The sequence below is a fragment of the Paralichthys olivaceus genome, chromosome 7, assembly GCF_024713975.1.
Source record: "Paralichthys olivaceus isolate ysfri-2021 chromosome 7, ASM2471397v2, whole genome shotgun sequence".
Lineage (NCBI taxonomy): Eukaryota > Metazoa > Chordata > Actinopteri > Pleuronectiformes > Paralichthyidae > Paralichthys > Paralichthys olivaceus.
The window spans coordinates 5,585,698-5,608,549 of NC_091099.1; the positions used below are offsets into that span (position 1 = coordinate 5,585,698).

The 22,852-nt window shown below is 41.2% G+C and overlaps 2 protein-coding genes across 5 annotated transcripts in view; one reads left to right on the top strand and one right to left on the bottom strand.

The window, feature by feature from the left end:
- Nucleotides 1–554: 554 nt before the first annotated feature.
- Nucleotides 555–10,300, bottom strand: cry1b (cryptochrome circadian regulator 1b). The gene is made up of 11 exons (XM_069529074.1): nt 10,143–10,300; nt 7,404–7,512; nt 6,840–6,982; nt 6,564–6,748; nt 6,390–6,478; nt 5,935–6,075; nt 5,473–5,784; nt 5,197–5,348; nt 4,333–4,535; nt 3,489–3,611; nt 555–3,180 (listed from the first exon to the last, which is right to left on the bottom strand). Exons 1-11 carry the CDS (start codon nt 10,298–10,300, stop codon nt 3,098–3,100), a joined length of 1,698 nt encoding a protein of 565 aa, XP_069385175.1. The 3' UTR covers nt 555–3,097.
- btbd11b (BTB (POZ) domain containing 11b) overlaps nt 10,182–22,852 on the top strand; it is a 70,970-nt gene continuing 58,299 nt past the window's right edge. The window contains exons 1-2 of one of the 4 annotated variants that reach the window (XM_020102178.2): nt 10,182–10,323; nt 11,655–11,785. Coding sequence is in view for 3 of the 4 variants with exons in the window: in XM_020102177.2 (XP_019957736.2) it covers nt 15,845–16,697 (853 nt within the window). In the remaining variant the exon portion in view is untranslated. Of the gene's footprint in view, nt 10,324–11,654; nt 11,786–15,649; nt 16,698–22,299; nt 22,416–22,852 lie in introns of those variants that run through there. The other 3 variants (XM_020102177.2, XM_020102176.2, XM_069529073.1) reach the window with 3 other exon arrangements.

Sequence of the window (22,852 nt, forward strand, 5' to 3'; positions counted from 1 at the left end):
CCTGCTCAGTGACGAACTCAAACATCACAACTCTTCTTTGATTGATCCTGTTCAATGTTTAATTTGATTTACTAATTGAATAAGTCTCATGTATCCTCCTTGTGTTCCCTGTGCTGCTTTTCTTTGTCACTGTCACTGTGAGCTACTGGGTGTTTTCCTGTCAGATCAGTAAAGTGCTGATCTGTGTTACAGCCTCTGAGTCTACAGGTGGAGAAGGGTCTGCTGTGGAAACGTTCGAAGAAGGATAAGGATTTTTGAAAACCTGGATCATTTGTGATGTGCCCTCACACTTCAGTGCAATGATTTATTTTATCTGTTGGGTATTACAGTTTTCTCCCACTGTAAATCATTATGGCATAATTGCATGAATGTGTTAGAAGAGAGGCTGAATACATTCTAGTAGCACTACACTTCATTCCTGATCCTGATAAGGCTGGTTGCTGGCAGTATGACCCTGCGGGTGCATCATTAACCATTTACAGAATTAGATAATGAAGTATTTTCACTTTGTAGATCAGGCTGTTGGTTGTATTTAAAACGCAGATGCAGGCTGGTTGTATCATACAAAAAGTTTATTGTAATAACGAGATGTGATTCATGTTATAATTCAACTTTGTGACATGAAGTTTCACATTATTACAACGTACAAACTTATCACACTATGACAAGAAATGTTTCACATTATAACGATATACTATTTATCACACCATTGTGTAAAATGTTTCATGTTGTGACAATATAGGAACTTTTATAAAGTGGAATGTTATCTTCTTATTGTAAAAAAACTTTTGAGGAAACATTTACATATTATGAGAAAATATAACCTTTTAATGTGATACCTTTGTATGAAAGTAGAAAAATATAATGTGAAAAACATGTAATTACAAACAGATTGCATATAATCTAAACAGGTTTCATGTTTTACCAACATAGGAGGTTTTCACATCAAAAGTGAAGCATTTTCCATTATAAAATAAGTTCATATGTAACAATGTGAAACTATCTTATGTGGAAAAATACCTTTTTATTACATTTCATGTTATAATGCGACACTGATCTGTGATATTATAATAAACCTCTGGGACATCAGATATTTTGGCTCGTCATGTTATTGAATCCATTTGTTTTTCCACTTGGCATAATATATGAGCGGTGACAGAATATTCAATGATATGGAAAAACTTTATCAGCAACTGAGAATAATTAAGATGTAACGTCTCCTTGTAATTGGGAGGTACCATCCCAACCTGTTGAGTGGCAGTGAGAGACCCTGAGGTACTGTTCCTTTCAAAATGTTTAACAACACACAAACTATTTAATTTGTAAAATTTGCCAAGAAACTAAATTCATGAAAGTTTTCTAAAATTCTGTTCAGAGTTACTGGAATAACATTTGATTTCACAGTGCAAAAAGGCAAAAAAGATACAACTGAGTTTGCGGTTTGTATTGTAATATCAACAGAGTTAGAATTGGTTGAGTATTTATAGAAACATAATAGATTTACCATCACATGGGAGACAAAAGCAAATGCATTCACGGTAGGACGTTTTTGGTGACACATTATTTCCCATGACCAAATATACAAAAGCAATTATTAGTTACAAAATATGTGACAGCTTTGTGAGGCTTGTGTTACCAAGCCTGACCGTCGTGCTTCTAATTGTCTCAGCCGCTGTACAACAAACCTATGTATCCTCAATATTTGAAAGAAATTACATAATGTACATTCACGACGGTGTGACAGATACTCTAGATTTGAATCATATTTTTGTTTGTCCAAGGTATAAAATGTACAATATTAGTTTCATCCTAATGTCGGTGTGCAAACAAAGGACGCAGATGTCAGCTCTACTTAACCGACCTTTTGATTTCCATTGATCAAAATGGTTTCAGATCTTGACATTTTTACAAAGAGGTGTGGAGGTCAAACATGATTAAGTGCAGTGGTTCTCAAACTGGGTCCCCCTCCTTCGTGATTTGACCCGGGAGTAAATGTTGCTTGAATGTATTCCCACCGCAGGCAGAAGCCAGATGTTAGTGGGTTTTTTGCCCGGAGGAAAAGGGGCTATAGAGCCACTTGGAGGAAGAGACACTGGAGGACCAGGGGAAAAATATTACTAAGTTGAATGAAAATGATTTATGATTCAACTAGAATTGTTACTGACAAAAAACCTAAACTGAACTTTAACACACCTAAATTTATCATTATCAGTTTGGTTAAAATTTAACTGTCACTGACAATGAACAGAAGTTTATGATTTCATGTGAAGGCTTTCCATTTTACAATGGTAACACAAACAATTTAAAAGGTTTGTTTGCCAGTATTTAGCCGGTGACTCTCATAGAGTCAAAAACCCGTCAGACAGCATTATTAACCCGAGGGGCACTAGCTAGAGTCAAAACCTTAAGCGTGTCAATATTAGCAACTTAACACTTATATCACCACATCAAGATCAGCCAGCAGTGACTAATGTTTGACCTCGAAGGATAATGTATCTTACATTCAGATTTTCAGCAAATTAAGTTGTTTTCTAACCTGCGTGTGCTGCCATGTGTCATGACTACTATGGCTGCATTTATACGAATATAACCTGAATAACTATTTTAAATGGTGGTGCTGTCCATTTTGGGGAGCTCTGGTAGAAAGTCTCATAGTTTATTCTTAGGTAAAGCAAAATAGGAAAATATTGAAGTCATTTTCATGGGCAAAACAAAAAAGATCTTTTGAGTGATGGGAAAATGACTGTTTCCCAGGTGTTCCACTAACAGCTGACCTCACAACACACTCATATCGAAACTTCAAACTTTCCGCCAAATATGACTAATTTCTCTAAGTTCCCTCCTCTTTTCCTGAGATGTGTGATGCGTTTTACTGTATCTGATTGTCCACTCCAACATGTGATGATCTTCAAAGATAACAAATGCTATCAAATATAATGAGTCCTTCAGACAAACCAGCTCCATCAAACACCCGACCCTTGTTCTCCTTCGTGGTTGTTAGCTACAGTTACTGTGTTAACTAAGGGCACAGCAGGAGCGAATGCTACCAGAGCATACAGACAGAGGGGCCCTTTGTATACCATCTCTTGCCTATTGTCTATTTACTCTGCCTCCAGGATTTAGAGATGCTCCCAGATGGAGCCTCTTCACGGCGGCGCTTCTGTGTCCACTGTCCTCTTCCTGCATTAAAACATGACATACAAAATACGTCATGAGACTATTTCAAATTGATTTGGTTTCATCTTTTTCATTTGTGAATGAAATAAAAAAAACTTTGAACTCAATTAAGTCCAACAGGATGACAAAACGCACTTATGAAGTCATTTGCAGTGTAACAATGTATTTTGGTGTATTAATATATTTTGAAATAACAGGAAGAATAACAGTTTGGTTATACTCTGTGATAAAGGTCAATAACAATCCTTCCAACTGGTACAATTTTAAATGTACTTTATTCAACCACAATGTCGACCATTTAGTTTGTGTACCTGTTCGAGATGTTCCCTCCAAATTGTACAGTTGTTCATCGGACCCTCCCGGACCTCGACTGGTCCCAGTGTTACTGCTTCTTACACCATTGTGTGGATTGGCAGGTACTGTTGCCAGAAGGCCTGCAAGGGAAACATGGCATTTTAATTTACACGCAAGACAAGACTTCTCTGTAAAAATGACGATGATGATGATGAATAACTCCTTCTTTAACTTGATGTTACAATGCTTCGTTTGTCCAGGAGCGATATGGAGATCGGGAACATTTTGAATGTTTTGCAATGACCATGAACATCAGTGAACTTTTAGCAAAGCTAATGGATAAGTGACATACTATAGCAACAGTTCTGTGTATTTATCCAATTCTGGTTGCTCAACACAATGAGTGCTTTGATAAACCTGAGACTAAACAAAAGCTGCTGATTGGTGCCATATGACTTTACTTACACACAAATGCTTCAACTGCTAAATACTGGCCCTGACTTAAAGAAATTAAAATTTGAATCATATTTGTATTTACTCCTCAAGCTCTTAAATTTTGATTCTTCTAATTACCGGATCAATATATCGAAAACTAATAACCATATATAGAAACAAACAAGTAACCATTCACAATTGCACAATCTATGCCTAATTTAGAGACTAGCTGGTGCCGGCAGAAAACCTTCACAGGCAAAGAAAGCACATGCAAACTCTGAACAAAAAAGCCCTAGTAACATGTTGGTTTTGAAGGTTATTTTCTTAAACAAATGCTACTGGACACACCTGTGTAAATACAAGCAGCATTCCAGATATTAAAAACACATTCAAATGAATGTTTGAGTATCTGAGTCATGTCCCTACCCAGTCCACTATAGCAGGAAGGCTGCTGGTAAATTTGCTTCATCCGCTCAATGTTGATGCGGCTGGCTTCAGCATGGTTCACCATGGGCTTGGGGTAGTGCTCTCCTATGATACACTTGGCTGCTTTCTGCACTTCCTCTGGGGCGTTCCAGGGGTCGTAGATGTATTTGGCTGGAAAGCCTCTCAATATGGGCAAGTAACGCCTGAAAACCGATAAATAGAAGAATGAAGACAAATTTGTAAAGAGGAGGAACATGATGTAAAGGTTATTCACGATATTCATGTATCAAGTGTGATAACTTTGTCTGCGATTGTACACGAGTGCCTTATTAGATGAGCGGGTGTTAAACCATCATTAATATTTAGTGTGAAATCACTTCTTCTTCCACCAACAAGAATAAGGTCACACCATTTCAAATGCTGTTCATCAGTTGATGCATGTGATTACAACAAATTTCACAGACACATCTAAAATTATATCAAATAATTTGCTGATGTACTGGGAAACGTAAATTCTAGATGATGAGCTATATATTAACTTATAATTAATTTTAGTTGTGTAATAAATCAATATTAATTTGCCATGCTGTGATTGAGAGACAGCTGATGAATGAGAGCTGGGTTCAGATTAGCGAGCACATTCCGTGGCCCCTACCTACCGGATCGTATCTGCAATGGACAATTTTGCAGGGCAACGATAATTTGATCTGACAATAGAGAACGCCCAACACTAATGCATGACAAATTATATTCCCATGTGAGGCAGCACAAGCCTTCCATGGGATATTGTTTTGTACCATTTCAATACCTGCAGGGGACACAAATACTCAGAACTTATCAAAGACGCTGGAAAGACTGACTGACCGTATGTATTCGACGTTGGGGTCTGTGCGTCGTCCTAATCCCACAGGGCAGTAACAGCGAAAAAATTGCTGAAAAAATGAACTGCACGAGAACCACATCCAGCTGCCAGCGTTGACACTCCAATCTGCATCCAACAGCAACTCCTCAAAGACCTGTACATGGCAGTGACAGCAGACAGCTCAAACAATGGATGCTAGTGACATGAATCAGGACAGGTAGCATCATTCACTTATCCTTCTTTTATTGACTGCAGTGATCTATTTTCTCAGTTCATACCTTCATGCCTTCCTCCCAGCTGATCCACAGGTCTCCCCTTGTGAGGAAGCAGGCCACGGCACGCCATGCCAAATGATGGATCCACCCCTCCTGCCTTAGCTGGGTCATAATAGCATCTATCCAGGGAAAGCCCGTCCGTCCCTCTGCCCACTTGGCCAGCGCCTCTGGATTTCTGTCCCAAGGGATCTGGACACACGCAGGGTTTCCCTCCATCTTGTCAAAGCAGGGGTTGTTGGTGGCAGTTGTATAGAAGAACTCCCTCAACAACAGTTGCCCATAAAAGCAAAGAGGTGGCTTGCTGTTCTCTTTCTCCTGATGGGATAGAGCAAATAAAGATAACTCAATCCAAAATAAAGTTTATCATCTGCAATGTAGACTGTTTTGACTCCTTCACATTACACAAAAATAAACATTTTTCCATATATTCATTAAGGTTCACATCTGGTTGGTGGTCATTCGTACCTTCCTATAAAGATCTGTGAGTTTAAAGTAGAATAGCCGACAGGAGAGACAACCAAAGCGCAGGTAGGGGCTGAGCCCTGTGGGACTGGCCAGCAGGGAGTTTGCATTGATACGTGGATTCTCAGAGTTTGCCACCCATGCCTGAAAAAAGAGGAGCAGTCAGCTTGAATTCAAATAAAGCCACTGAAATTATACATGTGATTTTGGTCACATCAATTCTTAAAGTTATGTCGCATCTTGGTTTATTTTGACTGACAAATCTGCTTGTGCTCAATATTCATATATACTGAGTTTAAATCATCACTGAACGCAGGTAGCGTGGGATTGAAAATTCAACTGGTGAGAAATTGAGACAATGACTAGAGCAAGGGAACTGGTGAGCTAAAGCAGATATAATGTTACCCGCATTAACTTCTTGTTTTGTGTATATACTGTGTAGTAAAATGTCTGTTTACCTTCCTCTCCAGATGCCGCTCTAGTCTCATGAGAGCTTCTGTTTCTCCACCTTGCCACACTGCTGCGGTCAGGCCCTCTGTCTCAAATCCTGACGAAGCAAAATGAACCAGAGATTTAAAAAAGTGTCTCACTTAATACAACACAAAAACACATTTATGTGAAAAAATACTCACCAAGCTCTTCCAGAGAGGGCACCCCAAACTTGACATCATGGTCTGCTCCAATAGGCATGGCACATTTTTTAATGACCTCACATGTGATCGTCTCTGCAGGCACATCCACAGGACCCATGCAGTTGATGAGATCCTCAAAACTCTTGTAGGTGCGAGGAGTCTGACCACCGTTTAGTTCTATGATCCTTTAAGAAAGTAACATAAAAGTGAATCAACAAAAATCTACACACACACAGAGCAGGTGGTCAAATCAACTAATACTGCACAGTCACTCACTTGTCCAGATCGTAGAGGGTGTGTGAAATCTGCACCATAACCTCCACCGCAGCCTCGTTGGCTAGCTTTTGGATGGTGGCATCGCGTTCCTTGCCAAAAGGCTCAGAGTCATATTCATAAGATAAATGCGTGATCTGCCATTCCTATGGAAAAATGTGACATACACATGCACAGTGGTGTGTAGATATGTTATTTATTGTTTTGCTCTGAACAGAAATGTTTGCAAAAGATTGACAGACCACAGTGTTATAATAAAATCTTCAGCTCAGACATTAAATATCATTAATAACAAATTTCAAAAATAGTTGAGTGAACCCAAACTAGGGTTCGTGACCACATTGTAAGGTCACTTGATATGTAACTCGAGTCATAAGAGATTTCAAAGTAGGATAAATTAAAATGTTTAATTTCTATGAAATCAATTTGAAAGGCCCTTAGATAAGTTTAGTACTATCAAAATGTTGCTTTGTATTTTAGCTGCTTTTTACTTGGATGTATTTCAAAGCACAGCAAACCAAAGCAAAGCATACAACTGCATCTTCTTATCTGTCCGATCTTTTGTACCTTAAACAGACGAGGGAAGACATCCGTAGGCTGGCCTCTTATGACAAACAAGCGGGAGTTGAGTTTGCGCAGGCTGGCATCCAAGTCCTCTAAAGAATGCAGCAAAAACCTGGGGCCGGGCAGACACAAGGATCAGTCAACTGATTACACACGTGAGACCATGGTTACACAAAATGCAACCATGAGATCATGAGACCATCAATCATAAGTGTAGCTGACTTGAAAATTATTTTGAGGTCTACAACCACTGCTACACAAAGACTGTGTGCGTGTGTGCCCGCACATCACACAGGTCAAGCTTCATTGGAGTCGTAATGTCTGTGTGAAACCTTCCATGACCAGATTTACAGATTAGGTTCATGGGTGATTCGATAAGAAGTGAACAGATTTAAAAACAGGTGTGAACGGGACACACTGAGATCCAATCACTCCAAGTAAAGTTCAGAGTGGCCACGTAACCAACTGATGTCCTCTGGCCACTTTGTGTGACATTTCCAAAAAGCCAGTAGAGATATATGATGAGTGCAAAATATATCTTGGGCAATTTTGTTGGCTTGGAACACAACAAGATATAGATCTGGATTTGTTTTGATTCTTCTTCTTTAATTTTCTGGCAGACTAGGCACGGCAAGCGCATTGCAGTCATTGGTTAAAAACAACAATGCATTTGGTCTTGGCAATGGTGTGAAATCTGATCATAAACATTTACTATAACTATATATTCCATGTAAATTAATGTCTCAACAACACAGCCTTTAAATGGAACAAAAATGTTCCCACGACAATATTTTAATTAACTGAGCTGTTCATCTGGATATATTTTTTCACTGCATTATTGCATCTAAATGAACTTAAAATGTATAAACTCTGTCATTAACTTGCACTGCAGTAACTCAAGTATTATGCATCTGTGAACAGTCAGTCGTTCACTGCCACTATCTTGAGAAACAGATCTGCTGTAATAAACACTGAAATTACAAATAGCATTTGATATGGACTATAAACCATGTTGTATATAAAAAGCTTTTGTAAAGTAAAAGAGTGCATGATATGAGAGGGCAGATAAAATCTTTACACACACACTGAGCTCTAGAAACTGCAGCTGTAATGTTATTATCAACTACATGATGACAAGTCACACCAGAAGAGAACAAGCAACTCTCTCAGAGAGGCTGAAAAACAAATTAAACTTTTATTTATATGATATAAGCTTCTACATTTAAGTCAAAGTTTTTCTCTGATCTCAATCGCTGTGACAACCACTCTGAACTTCTTCAAAATAGACACAACACCGTTGGTGAATTGTTTTATTCATTTTTACCATCCACCATTAAAAATCCATACAAATCAGGGATTGAATCTGCATTTTAACATTGACATTGGGCGAGATGTGTGGTAAAACCTGGGCACATCATCAGCTTAAAATATGCTATTGTTCTCATCTGCAGGTGTTTAGACTCCCAATCAGACCACTGAATAAACTGTCATGCTAATATTCTACTATCTTGAGATTATAACAGGTAATCATAACATTATTTTTTCCGCTCACAGTTTTTTAACAGAAGAGTGTTTGTACAGAAACGTAACAGTTATACGGACAATCAGTAAACTTAGAAAAACTGAACCGTGCTCACAGTAATAGCTGCATGTCTGTATGAAGTGGATCTACGCATTTGAAGAGCCAGAAACAGGAAATGAGGTGGTGTTGTGGACAAAAGGGGGGGTCTGGTGAATATGTGGGTCAGAACTGTGAGAGGGCGTGATGTAACACACTGACTGATTCGTTTCACTTGTGCAGTGGGGTGCCTCATTATCTGCAGCTGTGGCTTATCATGTTAAAGGTTGATTTCACAGACACACTCAAAGAGATAATACAACTGAAGACATCAAACTAATCACAGTCTGTGGATTCTTATGCAATGAAGAAAGTGGAGCAGGTCATCCACTGACCACAAGGTCAGAGGTCCACATACTTCAGAGTCCTGGGGCAAGACACAGAACCCCCAAATTCCCCTTGATAGCTATATTGACAGTGTGTGAAAGATTAAATGCTCTGTATACAATCAGTGTATGAATGTGTTTGTGAACAGGTCAATTTGACTTGTAATGCAAAGGACTTAGAGAGATCAATGAGACAAGAAAATATTGTTGAAATCATTGCCATTAAACAATTTAGCAATAATCAATATCCATTTAAAACTAGTACTGCACCAAACACAGTAAAGTAGTTGTAATTGGTCCAGGTCTTTATCACTACTTCAAAACCACCTTTGGATGATCCACTCAATATCGATCGATGCCAGTTTTCATTCAACACAAACCCTGTACCAAAGCGTAATACTGAGATGAAAGCAAATTAATGTATTGAAAAATGAAAGGCCATCAGAAAGGACACTGTGGACGGTGAAGAGGTGTACATTGACACCTGGGCAGCAGGTGTCAATGTACACAAAGACTTAGTGTATAATATACATATTTGAAATGCAGGATGTGTCCACCCAATAAAAATACTTCAAATAAATAAACTCTGGCTGTCTATATCTACGTTTGTAAAACCTTCTAATGTAGATTATTTTAGTGAAAACATTACAATATAATTTTATATTCAATCTCAGCCAATAGATCTCCTTCACCTAAATCTTACCCACTGGACCTTTAACTGATCTCTAACATGAGCCCTCCACCCACATGTCACACCCCCATCCCACAAACCTGTGACTGCCCCGTCCCGCCCCTTACCTCCACCTGTTGATGCCCACGTTGGAGGAGCCTGCGAACCAGGGGTCCAGGATGTAGATGCAGCGCAGGGTGTCGGCTCCGCGGATGGAGTCCCTCAGGGACGGGTTGTCGTGTAGCCGCAGTCCCTTCCGGAACCAGTGGATGGAGTTGACCACCATGTCGTTCTGCTGGTTTATCACAGGTGGGGTTCCCTCGCGCACACAAACAACAAAAAGGCGCCCTCTTGCGTTGACACTGTAAAACAAATAGTCAAGTGTCCATTACCGCCTGAGGACAGAGTAATGTTTTCTTAACGTGGTTTGTGGGAATGTGAAGAAGCGTTGACGGGTTTATTTACATTCATAACATGAACGTATCCACAGAACGGGCGTTACTGGTTCTGCGTGTGTGGACAGCCACGCAAAAACAACAAACAACAAACAAACGCAAAAACCACAGACAAACGCAAAAACCACAGACAAACGCAGACACAACAGACAAACTCCCGCTTCTCGTCGACTAGCAACGCAAGCAATGTTACGTAATTGAGTTCAGAATACAAACATTTCCGGCCTAACTTCTAACTTTCGTCTGCGTGAACCCCGCGTAACGAGAATACTTCCGGTTTGTTCCCGCACGCTCACGCAAATTCCACCTTCGCTCTAAACCTGGAACACTTTGAAACGAGTTATTTCTCGTACCTGCTGAAGTCGTCGGCCACGCGTGACGTCCTGTCGGTGTCAACATGTCCGCCCACGGGGACGCGTGGGGAGGAACGGAGCGCTCTGATTGGTCAGATCCCGCCATTATGCAACTTTATCCCAGTCACGTTTCCGTAACGTGTTTTCTTGCGTCCTCTCTCACGTCGTCTGCGCCTTCGTTAAAAAATCCCACTAATGTCAATGTCCGCTCGTTGCTTCTTGATGTCTCCACTCAGGGTTCTCTCTAGATTAAAAACGGACCCGTAAACATGTCGGACATATTGAAGGTGGTGGTTTAGGTTTTTTTGGGGGGGGGGTTTGTTGTGTGTCGCACACTGAAGGACCCGGATGAGCACATGCAGCACGGCGAGGCATGGGGTGTGCTCGTTTTACCACAGGGGACACACCGCTCACACTGTGACAGCGTGTGTGGTTAGAACGTCTACAACCCCGCCCACACCGATCAGCAGTGTGAAGTATTAAAGTATGACTTTAAATCTATGTTGTTTAATTAATTCAGCAAGAGAAGCGGTCACTAATTGCACTCAACAACAATAATATTAGCTATTATTATTGTTTTGCCCTTATATATTCGAGGTACAATAGCAACTATGCGCATCCATCCTCTGTCGAATGGGCCATGTCTTATAAAGTGTTTGATCAAATTGCTTTATTTTTCTGTGAGTTACATAATTAATTAACTTTCACAAAACCTAAGGCAACACGTCGGTTCACTACTCCATCACTGGACATTACCTTTTTCTTTCCTATTTGAAAGGAGCTTTATTTTTTTTTTAAAAACCCTAAATTGTCTGTTCTTGTTCTTTCACAGAAAAGACAGACTCTGACAAAAGACAACTGTGCTGAATAATAACGTACGGTATCACCCTGGAGCAGGATGTCAACATTGTATCATTGCCACAGCCTGTGCGTCTCACGCTACAGTATACAGAAGATATTACAGTAAGTTTCTACTTGAACAGGCTTTTAATCTGTTGAGAACCTTAAACTTTTCAACTTCTACTTAAGTTATAATGTTTTACAACAAACTGTTGGGACCCAGAAACCAATGCAAACAGTAAACAGCTTAACATAAGGCAGTACAGTGTGTGTTGTGGTTTTTCTATATTGACTCCTGGTGTAGTCACGGGAGAGAAGTCTGCAGCCCTCTAACCCAAACAGCTTTTTCAGCTTCTTCAGCGACGTCTTCAGTGGCTCCCTGACCACACACCCTTCCCTTCCTGGGTAAATTATAGTGGATGTGCCCACATCAAGCTGTTTCTTTGGGCTTAGTTTCCAGGGCTCCAGGGCCTCTTACTGTGACAGACACTGTTCAACACTTACCGATCAATGTTTTCTGACTTCTTAAGTGTCCAGTTTAATCTTCAGTTGTATCCATGCCCTCATACTATTAATATGATCATTTGCATATATTTTAAATCTCATGTCTTAAACAAGTTATTGAAAAAGGCTGTGATGAGTTAACTATGCTGCATCCCAGTTGTGAGCCTCATCCAGGAATAGTTTATGGGGAAAACGCATAGCTTTTATGAACACTAGATGGCAGTCTTAACCAGGAATTGTTTTGGAATCAACTATCACATTTTAACATTTCCTCTTGTTCTTAATATTATTACTACAACTGACCATACCATTAGCACTAAGTAGTGTCTGGTAAAGCACATGTTGCATTATATGATTTGTATTATGTCTTCATATTATTGGACAATGTAAAGGTTTGAGCTGATGTAGGCTGTGGTTAAGATACTGCAAACCCCTCCTGAGGGGGAGGTTGTGCTAATCTACTTCAAAGTTGTTGAGATATTTCCTGGATAAATGAAAAGTGACTGATGCAAAAGGAAAAATCACCTAAATCAATTAGACACATCCTTTGGGCACCATGGATACCTGCATTACATTATTTGGAGATCCACGCAGTAGTAGTTGAGATATTTAAGTTTGGACCAAAGTGGTGGACAGATCTAACATTGCCAGCATTAGGGTCCTGCTGATAGTCCGGCCTTAAAGCAGGTCACTTGGTTTACAATGAGACACCTAATGGATTTTAACTACAAGGCACTCTGGTATAACACATTTCAACAGCAAGGTGATTCGTAGTATTCACATTATTAATAATAATTAATGAATTGAACTTTGTTAAGATATAAAAGGCATCAAGACAAGATGTGAACGCAACATAAGAGAATATATAAACAGACCATTTGGTGAAATGTGGAAAGAGTAAAAGTTACAGTGCAGATTAAAAGATGAGTCCTCAGCCTTGATTTAAATAAACTGGGAGTTGCAGCAGACCTGAAGACAAATCCATAATAAGAGCAGTTTCAGTGCTGTGGTCGAAGTTCTGACTGGAGGAAATCATAACAATACTTGAGAGACTGTTGGAAAATATATATTTTTTCAATCATTTTACTGAAGAAGAGGAGAGTTGATACAGGCCTATCAGTGATGTGCTCGTTCTTAACTCTGCTTTTTTTAAAGAGGAGCTTGATGATGGCAGTTTTCAGCCACAGAGACAAGAGGCGTGTTGACAATTTGTAGACCATCTGAGGCCAAGCAATTAGAAGCATTTTCTTTAGGCAGAAAGCCAAGGCTGCAGGATGAGGATTGTTTTTAAAAAATGACCTCATCCTGACTTGTGCTCCCTCTGACATGCTGCTCCTTCTAAATTAAGTATGATTAAAGCAGTCACTCAGCTGGAAGGGCTAATTTACCCCAAGCATAGACATGAAACTGTGATATTAAATCTTCCCTCTTGACTTTAAAGGGCTGTAAAAGACGTTGGAGGTTAGTTTTGAATCGGGATCTTCACAGCAGTGATTCTTCAATTAATAATTGTTGATGCCCAATATTGAAAGATGGAGCAGTCAATAAAGAGACTGAGAAACATTAATATGATTAAAATAAGTGAAAATGAAAGAGACCTGGCCTTATGACAGTAATTTGTGTGGCAGTCGCTCTTACTGTGTAAGGTAGAACATGGTTACATGTGCGTGGATCTCTCCCACGTGACCATGACATTCCTATTACCTTCCTATGACCTTCAGAGAGTCTCTCTATATGTGTACCTGTTATATGTTTCTAATGGATATGCAGATCTCCAGTGTAGGAGACAGAGGCGTTGTAACTGAGTAGGCAATTACCTGGGATCCCGAGCTGATAGAGGGCACCCCCGAGAATGGTAATTACATTAGTCCACAATGATATGGGGGTAGTGGGGGTTTGGACTTTCCTATCTCTGCCAAGGAGGTTATGTTTTCGTCTGTTTGTTGTTTATGACATTTAGTGAAGGGATGGACGACCCAAGGAAGCAAAATTTTGGTGTGGAACCAGATCAGGTCACAGATCCAGGATTTCTTTATCATTGTCCCATATTTTTGTGACTGAAATTAATGTGATTTCATAAAGGGGCTGTTGGGCCTTGGTGGAGGTATGCACTCTACTGCAAGCAATTTTATGTGTATGCCCTTTGTTTATCATTTTTATACTAAAAAGAGTCAGTTATATATTTGAATGTTGTGGTGTGGTGTATTTGTGGGTTGGTTTGATGTAGGGCCCCTGGGTCCCTGTCACATGGGGCCCCTAAAGTCCTTTGGAATGCTCCTGGTATATAGATGATTGAAGTTTAAACACAAATGATAAAACCTGTATCTTCCCACTGATGTGAGTAAAGACATGAGATCTGCTCTTTAATTGCATTTTATTTTCAAGCTAACTGCGGCTATGGACATTATAATCATCAACTAAACAAGATTTCTCCCATCTAATTTAATTCTGCACTGTTTGTCATTTTGTTATTCAATTAGAGTCGGTGTCACTCATGGGACACGAAATTGGAGCCTTACATGCACTGACAAGTAAACTCAAGTTTCACCGCACAACACCAGGGTTCACTGTTGCTCATGAATGACATTCAACCTGCTGTCGGAGACAGAAGCTGCAGTTTTACTGCATCTCAGATGTAAACAGACAGAAAAATGAGCAACATTCAGATCATGAAGTTATTATTTTAACCACCAGTTTGGATTCGTACACTCCTGAGACTTAGTGTCACACATGGATCTGAAGACATTTAGTTGTCTCAGGATTGCGGCACGACTGTAGTTATTTTCAGTGCACACACCTCACTGCTGTTGAATATGTCTGCCATTGTTTAAACGTAACCTATCCTAATGTTCACCTTGGCCGTCATATAAGTTAATGCTCTATGTAGATTTCCACTGAGGCAAAGCATAGGCCTGTATGTGATCAGGGGGAGAAGCTGAATGGATACAGCCCAGGTCAGACCGTGTAGTGATAACGACAAATGACCTTGAAAGTAATTCAGATCTTTTCAATGAGTTCTCCACCGGAGGAGCAAAGGATACATTATGCATGCTATCTATTATTAATGGTCTTGAGTCATGTTACCATCAGACATGGGTCCCTCAGAAAATATCTTAACAGCCTGATACTCTGGAGGATTTGTCCTCTTAAACATGGTTATATAAAAACAGCTGCTTCTATATTGTGATTGTGATTCGTGATTCGTACTTTAGTGCAATTTCTGTCTTTACACATTTTACTTTTACTTGACACGACCTCTGCGTTTATTCTGTCGCAAAGTTAAGAAGATTTAAGTTTTTAGAAAAGTAGGTTCTGGACAGTTAAACAATCATTGTGTTCATTGTTCACACTGACTATTTATTAGTAAGCCTTATCAATAGCCTGTTATTGATCCTCTATAGAGATCCAATTAAAACTCTTTGCTGCTTCATCCCGAGAGTCCATTGGCTGACAGCTGTTGTCGGTTGCGCACGGCCCCTCCTCCATCTGTCAGCACAGTGCGGGTCCCTGAGATGCTCAGAGCCGAGAGACTCTGCAACTTCAGCCTCGGGTGGACTTTTCCCACAAACCCAAGTTTAGGTGTTTTATTCGGACACGTGCGTTTCCGAGCTCCCGGTGATCGTGAATATTTTTCTCCACTTTTCCCACGAGCCCTCCTTTACAGCATGAAGTGCAGTCATGGCACGGAGTAGCAAGTCAGCAGCGAGGACCCTGGAGGATTTGACGCTAGACTCAGGTTATGGTGGAGCCGCCGACTCCTTCAGATCTTCCAGTGCGTCGCTGTGCTGCTCGGATGCACATGGGGCGAATTACTGGCATTTAACCGACTCGATGCACAGTCGACACAACAGTCTGGACACTGTGAACACGGTCCTGGTTGAAGACGCCGAGATCCTGGAGTGCACCGTGCAGTGCGCCAAACTGCCCGAGCTTGAGGATGTGCCGTGGAGCCTCGGGGAAGTGGCGAGCGCACTGAGCAGGGACGAGGAGAGGAGCCTGCCGACCCCGCCGCAGGACGTCCTGCTGCGGCTCTCGGTGCTGGTCAGCCGGGCCCTGGTCCGGCTCGCCAAGGAGGCGCAGCGGCTGAGTTTGCGCTACGCCAAATGCACCAAATACGAGATCCAAAGTGCCACAAAGATCGTCCTGTCGTGGAGCGTCTCGATGAACTGCATCGGCGCGGCCCTCGGTGCCTTGTCCCTGTACAACATGACCACGGACGAGGACAAGTTCAGCCGCGGCAAGTCGGTGCGCTGCGGACTCGTCTTCAACGTGGGGAAGTTCTTCAGGTGGATGGTCGACAGCAGGGTCGCGGTCAGGATCCACGAGCACGCCGCCATCTACCTGGCTGCGTGCATGGAAAGCCTCTTCCGAGAGGTGTACGCACGGGTGCTGCGCAGCGCGCTGCTGGAGCGGGACAACGGGATCCCCAAGTTCACCGTGGAGACCCTGGAGCAGGCCGTCAGCAGTGAGGCAGAGATATGGGGCTCCCTGCAGCCCTGGCAGCACCTCATCTGTGGGAAGAACGCAAACGGTGAGTTATGAACTGAGAGGGACTTCAGGTTCTCTCTCCACTTTACTTCCTCAACACACATCCACTGCTTTCAACCACTCTTCACCTTGTTACCTGTAGAGCTCCCTTAATCATCCCTGAGCAAAGACTTCCTCAATGGATTTACTCCAAATGACCACATTTCCATTACCAATTAATAAATTAATCTTTCGTGTTTGACCTTTGACCTGCACCATAAATATCATACAGTGATGAGTAATGAACTGAGAGCATCTGCAGGGTTCTTCTCCATTTCCTCTCCCCACATCCACTGCTTCCAAACCCCTTTGCTTCTTGTAACCTGTAGAGTCTCTATTCTCTTCTGCAGCAGCAATACAAAGCAAAGCCTTCTTCACTGGATTCACTCCATATATTCATCACCAATATAAAACCTAATCTTGCATGTTAGACTCTCATCGGCACCATAAATGTTACAGTTATGAGCATTGTGAGGAATTCTAGAAGGAGGTCCCTCAGATCACTCGCTGCCAGGACATTAAAAGGTTATACCTCAGAGTTGTAGATTTTATGAAAGAGTATTTCTGCAGCTGAACTAGTGGAGCTGCATGGACTGCAGGCAGGGGATGACTGACTGAGAATAGGCCAGGGGAAGAGAGTGGTCCTCCTGTGTCTTGTTGTGCTGTGTTATTGTAGTTATTCTCTCATATCATTCCTATATGGCTGTTGAGTTGATGTACAAAATACTGAAGCTGGGCCTGATCTCCTCAGGCTTACAGCCTCTCTCTCTCTCTCTCTCTCTCTCTCTCTCTCTCTCTCTCTCTCTCTCTCTCTCTCTGTGAGAGCTTTCAGTGAAAGCGGCTCTCGCAGTTTCCTACAATGATGCCCTGCAGAGGTTAGTTTACCCTTTTCTTCCCAAAGATGGATGAAGTCTTTCATCCCTGTGTGCATGTGCTGAGTCTGGTATATACACACAGTACACTTCACATTGGCTCCAAGTGTTGAGGAGTACTTTTTGTTGTGTGCTTTGATAGTAAGTGTAATTGTTCTCTGACTTCACCGCAACTTAACCAGCAATACATCAAACCACACAAACACAGGCTTTCCCCTGTTTTGATGGATGTTGTAAAAGTGCCACTGTGGCTCCACTTGCAACAGGTTTACGTAATGAAAGGCCTTGGGGGACCCATGTGCTATCATGCATCATGCAGAGTGATGTGAATAAAACTGAGTTATAGAGTAAGTGGGAGGGAAACAGACAGACAGGAAGAAAGAAAGACTCTTACTGTATTGATGAATCACAGACAGAAGCCTGTAGAGCAGCACTTTATTTAAACCCTTTGTTTTAAAGCTGCAGCGAACCCCTTTATATATTCATGTCAGTTTGTGTACATGGTCCATATCTGTGTCCTCACAAAGCACATGTTTGTGAAGGTTTAGCTGTACAGTGTGTCCATTGTAGTGTTGACAACATCCATTACCATTATATCACTGCTAGTCTTTATCATAGACGGTGAAGACGGACGACCCACTTCCTTTCACTATCGAGAAATGACGCCAAAATATCCCGGATACGAACGCTGCCCTCTTGCGCAGGTGTCATTTGGAGCGGGAGCCTGCATAGCATTAATCGGGGGACCGACTTCAAATCAGTCAATCTTCATAAGACCTACGCAAGAGGACGGAAACCATCTTTGAGAACTTGTATTTTGACATTTTAGTTTGGCCCATGTCCCATCCACTAACATGGAGGAGGCAGGATTTTGTGACCTTTATTGCTGACTATTGTCAAGACCATAGACTGCATGACTGTCAATCAAATGATCTTGATTGGCCCCTTGTGGCTTGTAACAGTTTAGGTCATGAACCCTGAGTGCTCATTTTTTATTTGGTTTTATTAGTTATTCTATGCAATAAAAATGGGGTGACACTTCATGATTGACAGCCGAGACTGATTTATGATAGCTTGTGCATGTGTATCAGTTGCACATTGTTATTTCTACATTAAAAAAGACATTAAAGTGGCTATAATTCATGTTTTCTAGGGTAACAGTATGAATTGCTAAGGGAGCTTTTAGCCAATGAGCACTGCGGGGGTTCATTTTCACTGCTATCTGATTTTCCTCAGTTAGTAACTAACTATGTCCACCAGCTTGTTAGCTAGTTAGGTAGGTCAGTCAGTTAAGACGGTAGATCTGTGCGTATGTTAGGGAATACAGCTAGTTCCATGTCATAGGAGATTTTGTGACACAGCAGGACCTTCACACCCCAGATGCCCTTTACCTGCAGTGACAGATAAGGCAGAGACACAGATGCATCATTTGTTGTCTTCCCAGTAAAAACCAAACAGCCCGTCAATCCGAGGGTGGGTTGCCCTTAACCCAGCCGCCGCCTGCCAAATTGAACATCACTCCATCCATTCTCTCTGCCTCTCTCTGCCAAGTGGGAGTAATTGAGGTGATTTTTCCATATTATGCTGATGATGCTGATGACTCAGCTTTGCCTTTAGGAATATCTTTATTTCATCTCTGCCACCAAAGCTGATTACTCTTTCTTTTTTTTTGTGCTGTCACAGATTCAATCATGAAGTTTCGTCATTCAGTGTTTTCCCTTTTGAATGTTTGAAGCTTCTATTGGTTACCTTGGCAATAAGTCAATTTATTTTTAGGGAGCTTTTTCTATCATGCAGAAGAATCGTCTCTCAGAAATGCTTACATTTGCTTTCTTGCCGTGACTTAAGAAGATAGATGCTACTCTCATGTCTGTCGCAGGCAGTAACTCCCACAGAGTGTTAAGAATCAAATATAAGAAAGAAAAAAGTAACACCTTTGATTTTAAGACTAATCTATTCTTTTTATTTGTATTATATTTGTATAGATAAAAACCAATGAAATAGATGAAATAGAGCAGAACCACTGGGAACAGTGGGGGGCAGTATAGAGACAAGAGGAAGAACTTTGCTAGGTGTGACTTTGCAAGTTGTTAAGAAACTTCAGGTGTCTATATGATGTTACTTCACCTGGGGACAGGGACGAACAGCCGCTTATCATGCCAATGTAAAAGACACAGAAGTATGTGGACAGTGACGCTACATTGTTCAAAACATATCTTTTCCTACATAAAAGCAACATAAATGAGCAAATGTGTAAATGAGCTTTACTCTTCAGACTGTTCATACTGTATCTTACATATTTGTATTCGTGGATTTATTTTTTGTAAATCCTTCATTTATTCAAACAAGGAGAAAATGCTTGTTCTTGTTTGTTTCGTGAATTGAAATGTCAGCCTTCAACACAGGCTCCATAATTACCCTGTGCTATAATGCGTGTTCCCACTCTCTGCTGCCCACAGTTCTGCACTGGCACATCCAGCATACGGCCGCAGCCTCCCACACAGACACATACTCAAACACATACATCAAGATGTCAGGGGCTCCTCTCACTACGTCTGACTCAGTGCTATTTGCAGGTGGGTGTTGGGTTTCCCTTCTCCGGCTGTGGTATCCTGTCGGAACAGGAAACAACTCTATATGGTGGGATATTTCTTATGGTTCCCACTAGAATCTGCAACACAGTGATCTTTGATTTCCTTAATGACGAGCATGTCAAAGAAAACATCTAGTGTGAACATGATACCCAACGCTCAGGGACATGTACCACCCAGAGGACGAGGTTCTTATTTCTAATTTAGACATGAGACAAGTTTCAAGTCTGGGCAGAGCTGGTTTGGTTTAAATTTTTAAATGAAATTGTCACCCTGAAGTCATTTGAAACAAATGTAATATACCTTGAAATTACTGACCCATTTTGTTTAGTGGCCCCAGTTGATTTTTCTTCATTAAATGGATGAAACATGCATGACGATGCTGAAACACTGGCTCAGTTAACTCAGTTCACATTTTTTATGTTCAATGTCGACCATATCTGGAATGTAGCCATAAACTGCGGGATCAATGTCACATATTCAATGCTGCGATTGTAATACAAAAATAATATTTAATATCTTTCTAATAATTCCATAAATCTCTGTTTCTATGTGGAACATCGAGAACTGTTCATGTTGGCTGCACACTTATGTGTGTTCTGTGCAGTTTGGACTAACAATGGATTCAATATTAATAAACTTTAAAAAACAGGTTACCAGTACAGAGCACTCATCAATTTAAGTGACGTTGTTGATCATGACTACAGAGTTTGTGGTTCTACGTACTGAGTTAAGCGTCACAGAGCTTTGAATCAACAGGTGAACAGCTTTTTGTGCAGCAGCGGTGGTGCAGCTTTGGGGTTCTACACCCGGTCTTCACTTGCTGTGGTTAATTTACTGCAGGTCACTAAACACACAGTGAGAGAAAGTGTCAATATATTTTGAGTTTCAGTGCTGCTGAATAAATAAGCTCCTTTGTTGAGATGAGATTTTGCATTCGACATTCATCAATCATACAGAGAGAAATCCATCACAGAGCTGTCACAGATAGCAACTTCACTGTTAGCAGCCTCGATAGAAATCCAATGCAGCCGCAACTTGCATCTCTGTGGAGCAGTTGCCAGCAGCATGTGAAATACAAAACTGTTGAGGGGTGATTTGAGGTAATTTGAACAAGTGGGCAAGCTGTTCTCTGGCATTGTTCTCTTTTCACTCTTACTTTTTTCCTGCCTGGAAAAAATTATTTGCACTCACTGTTGCTGATGGACTCACACAAGCATGCATGCACACACACACCTCCCTGAGTCCTGTCAAAAAGGGGGCTGGAAATGTGGAAAATCACCAAGTGAACAGGCAAATTCAGGGAAAGTGGGGACACTAAAATAGTAAATTGCAGCATTTTAGCACTTCCCTCAGAAACCATCGGACCATTACAGTGTGAAGTGTTTAACTGAGAGGGGATTTCCTTTTAAAGGCTCATGCTCAATCAGCAGAATATGATCTGGTCAGCCCTACGCATGTAACATATAAAAGTGAGACTTTACTTGTACATCGGATTCACACGTGTGAAGAACAGAACAAGAAGGGTTAGGGACTTTTTCAGTCTAACAGATTTATAAGTTAGCCAATAAAAGGTGTCCAACATCAGCCTTTACCTAAAAATATATTTATTTTTCAATTCAGGTTTCTATATATTTAGTTCTCCATTTCACTCATCCCTTGGGGGGCACAATGTGTGCTAAATTAGCATAGTGACACTTTCCTCTTCATTTGTTGTTGCAGTGTTTCACAGGGGTGAGAGAGTGCAGGTCCCATTCCATCCACATCTTTTATTCCTCACCCACTAGTCAGCGTTGATGTGCGAGGTTGGTGCCTGGTGCACACATGCTGTGGGTAGAGCAGGCAGACAGGAATGACTGTGGTCCGCAGTGGTACCACTCTGTACCGGTGGAGACAGTCCCCATTATGTCTGGGAGCGAGATATAGCGTATCAGTGCTAGAGAAAACCCTTATACAGCAGTAGACATATGTAAGGCAGCGACAGACACACGAAGGTTCATGCACACGGGGAGGGACACACACACTCAAAGAACCGCACATGGCCCAGGAGCAGATCTGGTTTTAATTGTGAGTTTGGGAGGAGGATGAGGAATGCTGATGTGACATGGAGGCTGGTACTAAGAGGGAGAGCTGCAGACAAGTTGATTAAGAGAAGACAGGTGATAAAATACAGTTAATCCTGCACCCAGCTGGCACTGCCTATGATGGATTGGGTGCCTTTTTCCTTTCTGGAACACCCAGTTTTTTCATGCACAAGAGGTATGTAAAAAAAAAAGGTGTTGGTTGCATGGTGTCACTCATTGCTGGGCGTGTTGATGATACATGCAGCTGGTGGACGTGCACTCACTCGGAGTTGATACATGCATGTGACTGCAATTACTGGGTGGAACTGTGCCTCGTATTTAACCAACTAATCTTGTCCCATTTAATCTATATTCATGGACAATCCTCAAATCCTGGACTGTAAAATAGACGACATTACTGATCCCCAAAAATTAAGCAAAAGCATCTAGATTATGTGGCTGGCTGCATTATAGTTCATAAATCCTACCTCATCCATGTTAGTTGATGGCACATGGAGTTAACTAAAAAGCCACTCATCAAATTTTTCACTAAGATAGTTTCTGTCATTTTAGGTAGTTCTTATCACACTGATTGCTCATTCTCATTTAATGAGACACCTTCATGCTCCTTCC

Excerpts from the sequence above, each read along its gene's own strand:
- cry1b (XM_069529074.1), bottom strand. The coding sequence starts at position 10,300 with ATGGTGGTCAACTCCATCCACTGGTTCCGGAAGGGACTGCGGCTACAC. Across the intron at positions 5,349-5,472 it reads GCTGGGAGGAAGGCATGAAG|GTCTTTGAGGAGTTGCTGTT; the intron begins GTATGAACTGAG and ends TGCCATGTACAG. Across the intron at positions 3,612-4,332 it reads TTCCTGCTATAGTGGACTGG|GCCTTCTGGCAACAGTACCT; the intron begins GTAGGGACATGA and ends TTTCCCTTGCAG.